At 39.8% G+C, this 12,049-nt stretch overlaps 1 protein-coding gene across 3 annotated transcripts in view; it reads left to right on the forward strand.

The window, feature by feature from the left end:
* LOC136701589 (NLR family CARD domain-containing protein 3-like) overlaps positions 1–6,322 on the forward strand; it is a 29,034-nt gene extending 22,712 nt beyond the window's left edge. The window contains exons 7-9 of one of the 3 annotated variants that reach the window (XM_066676201.1): positions 2,714–2,887; positions 5,603–5,649; positions 5,781–6,322. In XM_066676201.1, coding sequence (XP_066532298.1) covers positions 2,714–2,887; positions 5,603–5,649; positions 5,781–6,322 — 763 coding nt within the window. Of the gene's footprint in view, positions 1–2,713; positions 2,888–3,156; positions 3,791–3,968; positions 4,195–5,602; positions 5,650–5,780 lie in introns of those variants that run through there. The other 2 variants (XM_066676203.1, XM_066676202.1) reach the window with 2 other exon arrangements.
* Positions 6,323–12,049: the final 5,727 nt, after the last annotated feature.

Here is a 12,049-nt window from a genome sequence, read left to right on the forward strand (position 1 = left end):
CTTGAGAAGTTCAGCAGCTGAATACTGGTGTAAGGTTGCAGATGGATAAAGTACTGTGGACAATGCAGCCCAAGCGAAGACAAACCTTACAGCCAAGTCATTAATCCACATGGTGAAAAAGTAGAGTTAGGAGACATCAGGCAAATAAATAAATAACCGGAGAGCAGCGGCAGCTACACGCGCCAGCGTTCACTCTCTCGCAGAGTGACCATTCCCATTTTTTTTTTATTTCTGACCATTACAAAAAGAAATTACAAACTCTCAAGCTACAGAAACTAGGTCTGTCTGTGTAAAGAAAATATGTATCACAGAAACACCAAGGAGCTGTTTATTTAGGCTATGTCAAAAACACCACAAAATATCTCATTCTCCTGAAAGTGCTCTTTAAAACTCTAAATCCAACTGTGAATATTACTGATATTTTAGCACATCTGTAAAAAAATAAAATTGTGTCTTGTAAGCAGAAAGCATCGTGGCCAAGAAGTATGGTGGTAAAATCCCATAAAAATGAGTGCAGGAAGTCGGTGCATAAATTGAGGCACATTAAGAGAAAGTTAGTAACTGTAGAAAAGACAGAATCCTACTTCTCTGAGATCATCAGTAAGAAGACTTATAATACCCACACCTTATTTAGAATATTTGATAGGCTAAGTAATCCACCATCACAATTAAAACCCATAATTGTTCTCTGTTGAAGAATTTAGTTTTACAGCTTAATTTAGTAATAAAATTATGAATACTGGACAAGCTACAATAGCTCTCTAAATAGCAGCACTATACAATACGTAAACCCTCAAAATCAGAATGTATTTACCTTGTCTGAATTTATAGCTATTAATCAAAACACCCTAACCAAAATAGTCAATCTAAATCATTTTACATGCATTTTAGATGGTTTGCCCACCTGCTTTATGAAGGAAGTCTCCTGTTGCCTATCAGAGGACCTGTTGCAAATTGTGATGTGTCACTATTTTCAGGGATCTTCCCTCAAGCACTAAAAATTGCACTTATCAAGAAAAGATCAACTTATACACAACTCTCCTTAATAACTATAGACCAAATTTAATTTCCTATTCTTAGACAAAATTATTGAGAATGTTGTTTTTAGTCAGCTCAGTAAATTGTAAAATGAACACTGTTCCAGCATTCAAAGCATTTGATCACTGTAGGCCCTTCAGATCACTGGGACTATTAATATAATTTATGACAATTGACAGTTGATTATTTTATGAAAGACAATGAATGAAATAATAAATTAATAATTAAATTACTTCCCTTGTCTTGTTTTCTGAGACCTTTATGTTTGAGGAGGATGCTCCAGAGACTGAAGTCTTTGTTATTTTGTCTCAGCTTGTGGTCCTTCTAAGAAATTGTCCCCTATACACATCTCTCGCATGAAGTACCTCTGCATAACATAACTATGGGGTTGGGGGCCAAGAAATATTGTCACTAAAATGAGACCCAGAAGAGTGACAGCACTGGCTTGAGGATGCTGAACGTCCATTCATTGTTATCACTGACCATAAACATTTTGAAAACTTAAGAACTGTGTGATCCCTCAATTCTAGACAGGCATTTTGTTTATTATTTTGTTTTTATATTTAGTTTTCTGTTATGAAAGAGCATGTGCATGTAACATAAAAGCAGATGATCATTTTCACATCTTTCAGAGACTGATTCAGAGACAAAATCCAGCACTATATGTTTACCTCCTCAGATTAAGCTTTAGCAATAGCAATTTTTTTTGCCTGGCTTCTTTAAGAGAAAATATGTGCAAAATTCTTCAGGATATTTAAGTATATATATATATATATATATATATATATATGTGTGTGTGTGTGTGTGTGTGTGTGTGTATGTATGAATGTATGTATGTGTGTGTGTGTGTGTTTTTTGTTGTTGTTTTTATTGCAGTGTAAATGCAGTTAAATTATTGTTTTTTATGTTTTATATGTTTATACGTTTTATAATTACAGAGCCGTTAGCAATCAAACCCTAACTGCCAGCATAAAACTTGACTTTCACTTGTAGCCAGAAAAATATACAAATTATATTAATGTACAGCAGTTATTGACTTGATTTTTTGGTAAATGATTTGATCTCATTGTCTTTGGTCTAATCATTAGACCAGTCGCATTGTATTCATGTAAAACTTTTATTTTACTTATATATATATATATAGTTTAAAAAACTCACAGTATGATTTTTCTGAATTGAGTGTATTCAACATGTACTCATAAGAAAATCAGCTACTAACAACAAACAATTCTGGGTTTTGGAGAACACACAGTAACTTATGTGGTTCTTCAGATGGAAAAGGACTAGAAAATTTAATGTGGCAAAACTTTGAGCCTTCTGGCCATTTTGAGTCAGGTACAGGTAAATGCACAAGAGTGGAATTGTTTGTCAAACAGAATACAGAAATATTTGAATACAGGTCTCCTGCTTCTTAAAAAAAACTTGTCTTGGTGGGAGATTGTTTTTGTTTTGTCTTTATTTAGCATATGTGTCAGCTCTGACCTAATTAGAATCATAATTAGAATGATTTTTTATTGGCTAAAGTTACATTATTCATAATTTATTTATTTTACACACACATTTAAATTTGGGGGTGGTTGTTTCTCAGGATTTGATTTCTAGGATTTTACTCTAATGCAGCTGTATTTTATTTTATGTTAAGGGCACATGTTCCACTTTTTCCTTCTTCCTGCAGACTGTCAGGATGTATGATTACAGATGAAGGTTGTTCTCTTCTGGCTACAGCTCTGAAATCAGCCCCTTCTCACTTGAGAGAACTGGATCTGAGCTACAATCACCCAGGAGAGTCTGGAGTGAAGCTGCTCTCTGATCTACTGCAAGATCCACACTGTGCACTGAAGAAACTACAGTGAGTCACACACACACACACACACACTGCTCTCTGACTTACTGCAGGATCCACACTGTGTACTGGAGAAACTACAGTGAGTTTTACATGCACACACCCACACACAAGTAATTTCCAGCAAAAGTATGCGGTTTAAGTCTGTATTCACTGCCGTTTTTAATGATAATGTAAGTAGACGATAATCTGTTAATAATGGAGGATAAGGGCAAATAATTTTACTAATCTGTGTAAACATTATAAAATTTTAAAAATGTCTAATCCTTCACCAGTGGTCAGGAGACAACTTTTGACTGGATACCTACAATAAAAACAAAGTGTGAACAGACTGAAAGCATAGAAGGACTGAAAGAAGGACTGAAAGAAAGAACAGAGGGTGAGCAGAGAGATAGAACAGAGAGAGGGAGAGACCAGAAAGAGCAGTAGATGTGTGATCCACTTGTTCAAGTCCTCTGTGTGTGTATGATATCTGCCATAATGCATTACATAGTTCTTGCAAAATGTTTCTTGCCTGCTACCAAAAGTTACATAGTGCACTTTCTAAAGTGCGAGGTTGGTGTAGCAAATCCAAGGCTCTGTTCTCCCTATTACAGCTCAGTGGATATTATTGCTGTAAATTAATGTAAAATATTAAATAGTGTTAATTTAAGCTGGTCATATTAAGATAAATAAAAACTCTCCTGTACTGCTCAGTGCCCTGAGCTATAGTCCCAGTCAGCAGCAGAGCCTATTAAAATCTTAATTTCAATATGAGGGTGGTACGCTGGGAGAGCATCTCTGAAACTGTAAGCCTGTTCTATGAGAGAAAATTTGCTGATCATACTAATTTCCGTTCTATTAAATGTTTTAAAAATAAAGCATGAGCTCATAGTCATGTTTTGTTTCTGATATTTACTAAATTCCTGGAACATTATTTCTCACTACAGGCACCACATATACACATATACACCAGCACACCTCAATTATATGTGTTTATCTTTGTTTTATTATTTTCTACATTGTAAATTAATGTGGAAGAACACATATGTAATTATGTAGTAAACAAAAAAGTGTTAAACAAACCAGAATATGTTTTAAACTTTAGATTCTTCAGAGTAGCCCCCTGTTGCTTTGATGACAGCTTTGCACACTCTCACCGTTCTCTCAGTCAGCTTCATGAGGTCGTCACCTGGGACAGTTTTCAGTGAACAGCTGTGGCCTCGTCGAGAGTTAATTTGTAGAAATGCTCACTCCCTTAATTTGTCTGAGAACATAACTTGGGTTGTGCAGAGGTAGTGGCTGGTACACAGTTCTATACAGTGAACAGCCCTATTCCACCAATCACTAATGAGAAGATGTGTTGTAGTCAAACTTTTGACTAGTACTATATATATATATATATATATATATATATATATATATATATATATATATATATACATTCCATATATATATATGTATGTGGAACCTCCAAATGTTGAAGTAAATGTTCAAACACGATCAAATCACCACAATTCAATTGCCTTCATAATGGAACTTTATTCTGCATATTGTCTCGCTAGCGGAAGAGCTGCAAATGCACATCGTCTCAGTCTCACCTTCTCAATGACATGTTCCCCTTTATATAGTTTCTCAGAGTTCATTAGTTTCACGCATCATACGTGTAGTTCCTGAGGTCTGTTTTCCTCATCAAATTAATTATTTATCATTCACCTGAGGTTTCCCATAACTTGAAGTAACACACTGCCCCTACAGTCTTTACTTTACTTTATGTCTTTATGGTCCTTCAGACCCCTGCAGATTTGTCTCTGGAATCCCTGCAGTTATTAAGTCATAAATTATACTAATGGAGTTCTAAATGGGGTAAATCCAGTGAATTTTTTTTTTATTTGTCTGTCCAAAAGTTCAGAGCTTCTCTGAATATAATTCATTCATTCTCTGTAACCGCTTATCCAATTCAGGGTTGCGGTGGGTCCAGAGCCTAACAGGAGTCATTGGGCGCAAGGCAGGAATACACCCTGGAGGGGGCGCCAGTCCTTCACAGGGCAACACACACACAGACACTTTTAATCCACCTGCAACATGTGTTTTTGGACTGTGGGAGGAAACCGAAGCACCCCCACACGTACACGGGGAGAACACACCAACTCCTCACAGACAGTCACCCGGAGCGGGAATCAAACCCACAACCTCCAGGTCCCTGGAGCTGTGTGACTGCGACACTACCTGCTGCACCACGGTGCCGCCCTCTGAAAATAATGTACTTTTTAAAATATTAAAAATTATTACAATTTTGTTAAAAAATAATCTTGTAATAAACAACATACTAGTCAATATTTTTGTCATATTAAACGTTATTATTATTTCTGATATAACCATTCTTGAACCTGTTATGAAGTGTTTATGTAAGATATTATATATGTGTTATGTAGGCAACCTTCATATAAAGTATTAATGAAATTTCTGATTCTTGATCTAAATGTTTCACATTTCACTAAGTCAGAATATTTAGGTATTTAACAGAAATTGTTAAATATGAGATGTTTTTATTTGTTACATAAGAGGTAATCATTTTTGCAATGCTTCTTTATTATGTCAGTTTGTTTATGTGTGTGGGTATGGTTTCTGTGTGTGTGTTTGTTTGTGTGAGAGTTGGGAAGAATGGAAAGAAAGCTGTAACAATTGAGGAAATAAATTAATAATTCAATGTTAATGCATATCTGTGCATGTTTTTTTTAGGGTGGAACATAAAGGGAAGTTCTGTATGAAACCAGGACTAAAGAAATGTAGGAATCACACACACAAACACACACGCATACACATGCACATTTAGAGAAGAAAGCAAATAAAAGTGTGTATGTGTGTGTGTGTGTGTGTGTGTGTGTGTGTGTGTGTGTGTGTGTGTGCGCGTGTACAGATGCCTGTGATCTCACTCTGGATCCGAACACAGCACACATTCGTCTCTCTCTGTCGGAGGGAAACAGAGAGGTGACGCGTGTGAGAGAGTCTCAGTCGTATCCAGATCATCCAGAGAGATTTGATATGTGTCGACAGGTTCTGTGTACGGAGAGTTTAACTGGACGCTGTTACTGGGAGATGGAGTTGAGCGGGTGTAGGGTTGATATATCAGTTTCATACAAAGAAATCAGGAGGAAAGGAAATGGTGTTGAATGTGCGTTTGGACTGAATACATTCTCCTGGAGTCTGATCTGCTCTCGAAAATATTACAGAGTAAGACACAATAATCAGGAAACTGAGATACCTGCTGTCCCCTCGCGGTTTAACAGAGTCGGAGTGTATCTGGACTGGGGGTCCGGCACTCTGTCCTTCTACACCATCTCACCTCACACATACACACTCACACACTTACACACATTCACCTCCACATTCACTGAGCCTCTCTACGCTGGGTTTTGGGTTGGCTCTGAGGGTTCAATACGTCTGTGTGATACAGACTAGACTCACTAGACTCATTTTCCCCACTTTGCAAGAGTTCATTTAAATGCATTTGTTTTATATGAACCAAGTTACTAAACATCCGAGGTGCACATCGGAGGCCCAGGCACTGTGATTGTATCATTTTGGTGAGTATACCCTCGAGACAGCTGCAGTGCCTAAAGTATAACATAGTGTGGCGAAGTGATAGTGTTTAGGAGGAATATACAATAAAGTGAAGAAGCACGACTACACCACCTAAGGGACTTTCACCCCTAGGAAATATAAAAGGGGCGTTAAAACCCAAAGGAGAAACGAAATGTCAAAGACACTCAGGTTTGTTCACACCAAGATGCCAGAGATGTACTTCCAGCACTTCCAAATTTATTAACAATAAATTTTAAAATAAGATTTCATGTAACTGACAGGGCTGTTATAAATATCAGCACTAAAATAATTACTAGACAAGACCAAGTAGCAGAACAAGGCCGGGCTTACCATGGTAGAGAAATTTTGAGCTCAAACAAATCCCCTATACGTGATCACACCACTCAGGTTACAAGCTCCTGTCTAGACAAGAGAGAGAGAGAAACACAAAAAGGGTAACAAATGGTAAAGGAAGAAAAAGAAAAAGAAAGAAATTAAAATTTCTAACTCCAAAAGGGCACCAATTTTCACACCACCTTTAACACACACAAAAAAATGATAGTGCCTAAATCTTTGCAAATTCAAATAAAAAATACAGAAGAAATCACAGATAAAACAATGGTACTAAAGCAAAACAATATAATTTTTAACACAAAAAAGACAATGACAAAGCAATACTCCAACAGGACAAATGGCCTTTAAGGCAAATGACATACAATCCAATCACACAGCCTTAGGACAAGGTAGTGTGTGAAATCAGTCCTAGAGTAGAGCAAGTTGACATGCAGAAATATAAACAAAACACAGCCAAGAGAGCAAATCAGAAAAAAAAAGACAAAACAGCAGCACCGCAGGAACCAGGAGAAGCTGGCACCATCCAGGCTAAGGAACCAGGAGACAGTAGTGCAGCGTCCCCCACTGCAGTCAAAATCAGAGAGGATACGCAGCGATAGCGACCCAATTATGCAGCACGGCTGCCTCGCTATGATGCGGACACAGGAACTCAATCATCCAACACCGGCAATCTGAGCCCAAGACGATGGCTTACAATTGCCAAGGAGCAATCCACCACGAAACACAAACTTCGACCACGCTCAATGCTGCCAATACGCCCGGAAGAGAAACAGGAAGTGCATCGACAAGCAGCCCACCACTGCCGATACATGTAGCACAGACCCGCCACCCATAAATTGAAAGCACCTCCTCTAAATCCACAATCAGAGAGCATAGTACGTAAAACCAGTAATAGATCTCCTGTTACTGTAAAACATCCTGTTACAATAGCTTAGTATCATCCATAGCTGGATGATTGAGGACATTCCTGTCTTAAACTTTCCAGTGTCCAAGGAGCCAAGCAAGGTTTGGAAACAGCATAGGATCTGCCAGACACCCTTCAAAAATTTGGCTCTAAAATGTTGCACAAATACAAAATAATGGATCTTGATAGTTCACTAATGACAGAGACACCACTCAGCTTATAAACTATAAACATGCACTGTCTACAAAGATGTAAGCATTCTCTATACAGAGTTCTGTCTTTTAAATTCAGGAACAGTGCAAGATCAGCCTTTTACACAGGTGGGTATCATAGACCCTTAACTCCTTTATATTGCAGTGATCCACATTAAAGTTTACCACATGCGTAACAAAATAATTTAGCAAATTGTCCTTTAACTACTGGAAGCTGTGCTGAATATATGTGAAATGTAATTTGATTATTAATTTATGTATTATGATTTACCAACTATTTAAATGCAAATTAATTCTGCTTACCTTTAATGAATGGGACCCCATGTTTACATGTTAGGTTTATACGCAAAAACAAAGTAGCAAATCAGATATTTCTGTATATTTATACACATACATATATTTATACATATACATAAAGTGCAGTTCTGTATTCTGTATACTCCTGTTTAAATATAGCTCATGTTGCAGGATTTGATAGCTTTCAGATTTCATGATTTGTACCCAAATGTGGCAATATTGTTTTTGTCAAAATTGTGGAATGGAATGATTCAGAGATTGGGTGGCATGGTGGAGCAGCATGTAGTGTCACAGTCATACAGCTCCAGGGAGCGGGAGGTTGTGGGTTCTAGTCCCGCTCTAGGTGGCTGTCTGTGAGGTGTGTTCTCCCTGTGTCCACATGGGTTTCCTGCGGGTGCTCCAGTTTCCTCCCATGGTCTAAAAACATACATTGGTAGGTGGACTGGTGACTCGAAGGCGTCTGTAGGTGTGGGTGAATGTGTGAGTGTGTGTCACCCTGTGAAGGACTGGCACCCCCTCCAGGTTGTGTTCCTGCCTTGTGACCAATGATTCCGGGTAGGCCCTGGACCCATCGCGACAGTGGATAAGGGTTACAGACAATGAATGAATGAATGATTCAGAGATTTTGGTAATTCACTCATTTCAGAAAGAATTTTTTTTGTCAACGTGTCATAAATTATCTGTAATATAATCACTTCAGAGAAGATCTACTTTGAAAGACCTTTGAAACCTCAAATTAGAGATGGGAAATAGGGATTGATTCCCTTCCTTCAGGACCAATCAGTCCCTTAACAGATTTCCAAGGGATTGGTCATCATGCCCAGTTTAAACCACTGGTGCACATTCCTTTTTTTGAATATAGAAAGGAGAAGCAGAAAAAGCAAGAGAATTATTCCAGCAAGTCCCAAAGACAGCCAAGTTCAGTACACAGACTTTCTGGGTTTGGACTTCTGTCAGAGGTTCAGCACTGCAGAAATGGAGTGAAAGTAGAGAATCAGAGATTCACCAAAATAAATTCCAGCCAGAGGCATTTTTCTATGATTATATTAGCAAATATAGGAAGATTACGTTTAGGCCATGCCCTGGGCCTAAAAGAAACTTTGGACCTTTGATTCCTTAAAGTTGTGAAACTAGAGCTTAAGCTTTGTCAGGACATAACAGAAAGCTGACAGTCGCGGAACACAGTAAACAGTCTGTTTAATGTCGTTATCCAAAAGAGTAATCACAAGGCAGGCAAAGTTCAAAAACAGGAGCAAACAGTACCTCAGAGGATGGACAAAAACCGTAGTCAAAAACAGGCAGAATTCGAAAACCAGAGAATGCAAACAATACCAACAGGGACAAGACAGGAGACGTAAATCGGGAACACAGGCAGGAAGTAGGCAACAGGAGACCGTCAGACAAAGTACAAGGGAACGCGTTGTATGCATGGGAAAACCAAAGCAATACTCGGCAGGGAACAGTTCTCAGAGTGAGGTATATATAGGGAGACAAACAGGTGTGTGTAATCAGAATTCTGGTGAGGGAGACCGGCGGGTAGTCATGTGACTGACAGGTGCATTCTGGGAATTTGAGTCCTGAGATGTAGGCGTGACAGCACCCCCCCCCGAAGACACCGGAGGAGGCCTGGAACGAGGACGACCACGACGACGACCACCCAGCGGGACAGAGTCACCGGAGCTATGGACTTCTGCACATGCGGAGGACTGAGATTGACGTGGGTTTCTGGATCGAGACATAGGAAGGGACGGAGCGGGATTAGATACTGATCCTATCGGGCGACCTCTGGAACGGGGAGCCGGCTTCTCAGGATGACGAGAGTGAAACGCCAACACGAGACCCGGATCATAGATGTCCTTTGCTGGTACCCATGAACGCTCCTCAGGACCGTACCCTTCCCAATCAATAAGATATTGAAGAGTTCCTCCACGTCTACGAGAATCCAGCACCTCTCGCACAGCATATGTGGAAGAGTCCCCAACGTCCAATGCCGGGGGCGGAACGTCGTCAGGCTGCAACTCATTCAAAGGGCCTGGTACCACAGGCTTGAGGAGAGACACATGAAAGGAATTAGCAATACGGTATTGTGCAGGTAATTCCAACTTATAAGTAACTTCATTAATTTTATCAGAAATACGAAAAGGACCAATGTACTTGGGAAGGAGTTTTCTGCACCTCCCCTCAAACCTGATATCCTTTGTAGCCAACCATACTCTTTCTCCAATCTGGAATAACGGGGAATTAGGTCTGTTCCTATCAGCTTGTTCCTTATATCGGGATAGGGCCTCTGTGATGTAAAGATTAGTTGCCTCCCACACCTCCTCACTGCGTCTCATCCATGAGTCGACTGATGGAATTCCAGATGTTGCTGCAGTCCAGGGTGCCAACGGGGGTTGATAACCTAATATACACTGAAATGGGGTGAGACCTGTAGTCGAGTTAACCAAGGAGTTTTGGGCTATTTCTGCCCACACCAAGTACTGGAACCAGTCTTGTGGATTCTCATGACAATACATTCGTAAAAACTTTCCCAGCTCCTGATTAACCCGTTCACACTGGCCATTACTCTGGGGATGATATCCAGAGGTGAGACTAACATTTACCCCTAGATGTTCAAAGAAAGCTTTCCAGACATGTGACGTAAACTGAGGACCTCTATCAGATAAAATGTCTTCAGGGATTCCATAATGACGGAATATATGTGTATATAAAGCTTTAGCAGTATCCAGGGCCGTGGGTAATGAAGGAAATGGAATGAACTTAACTCCTCTAGAGAACCGATCGATGACTGTGAGGACTGTAGTAAATCCCTCCGATAGAGGTAGGTCAGTGACAAAATCCAGCGCCAAATGCGACCAGGGACGTTCTGGAACAGGTAGAGGCATTAATTTACCTGCCGGAAGGGTTTTAGGTGTCTTTGCCTGAGCACAAACTGAACAAGATGCTACAAATTCATGTACATCCGCTCTTAATGACCCCCACCAATAACGTGCTAGAATAAGCTGTGTAGTGCGTCTCTCTCCGGGATGACCTGATGACAGTGACGAATGGGCCCAGGTAATCAGCCTATTGCGAAATTCTGGCGGTACATAAGTTTTGCCTTCCGGACAAGCTTCAGATACTCCTTTTGACCGATTTTCCTGTGCAATCAGTTCGTCTAATTCCCATCTGATAGCTGCCACCGAAACGGAGGAAGGTAGTATAAACTTAGTTGATTCTTCACCTTTCTCCCCTAATTCATTCTGATTAAAACGAGAGAGCGCATCTGCTTTAAGGTTACGATTACCTGGCTGAAACGTGATGGAAAACCGGAACCGGGAGAAAAACAGCGACCACCTAGCTTGCCGAGAGTTCATACGTTTTGCAGTACGAATATATTCCAGATTCTTGTGGTCAGTTAGGACTGTGAAAGGATGTAGAGAACCTTCTAGCCAGTGTCTCCATTCTTCTAAAGCTAACTTTACCGCTAAAAGTTCTCTATCTCCGATACCATAATTTCGTTCAGCAGGTGATAATTTATGCGAAAAAAAAGCAATGGGGTGTAACTTAGGAAGTTCCCCACTACGTTGAGATAGTACCGCCCCTACACCCGTCTCTGATGCGTCTACCTCAACCACAAAGGGGAGTTCAGGGTTAGGATGTTTTAATATGGGAGCGGTAGTGAAGGCCGTCTTGAGACGTTCAAAAGCACCTTGGGCCTGAGCAGACCAACACAAACGATGAGGACTACCCTTCAGTAAAGCAGTAAGTGGGGCTGCAATAGAACTAAAATTCCTAATAAACCGTCTGTAGAAATTCGCAAACCCTAAAAAGCGTTGAAGCTCTTTCACGTTAGTT

Source organism: Hoplias malabaricus, chromosome 7 (assembly GCF_029633855.1).
Source record: "Hoplias malabaricus isolate fHopMal1 chromosome 7, fHopMal1.hap1, whole genome shotgun sequence".
NCBI lineage: Eukaryota > Metazoa > Chordata > Actinopteri > Characiformes > Erythrinidae > Hoplias > Hoplias malabaricus.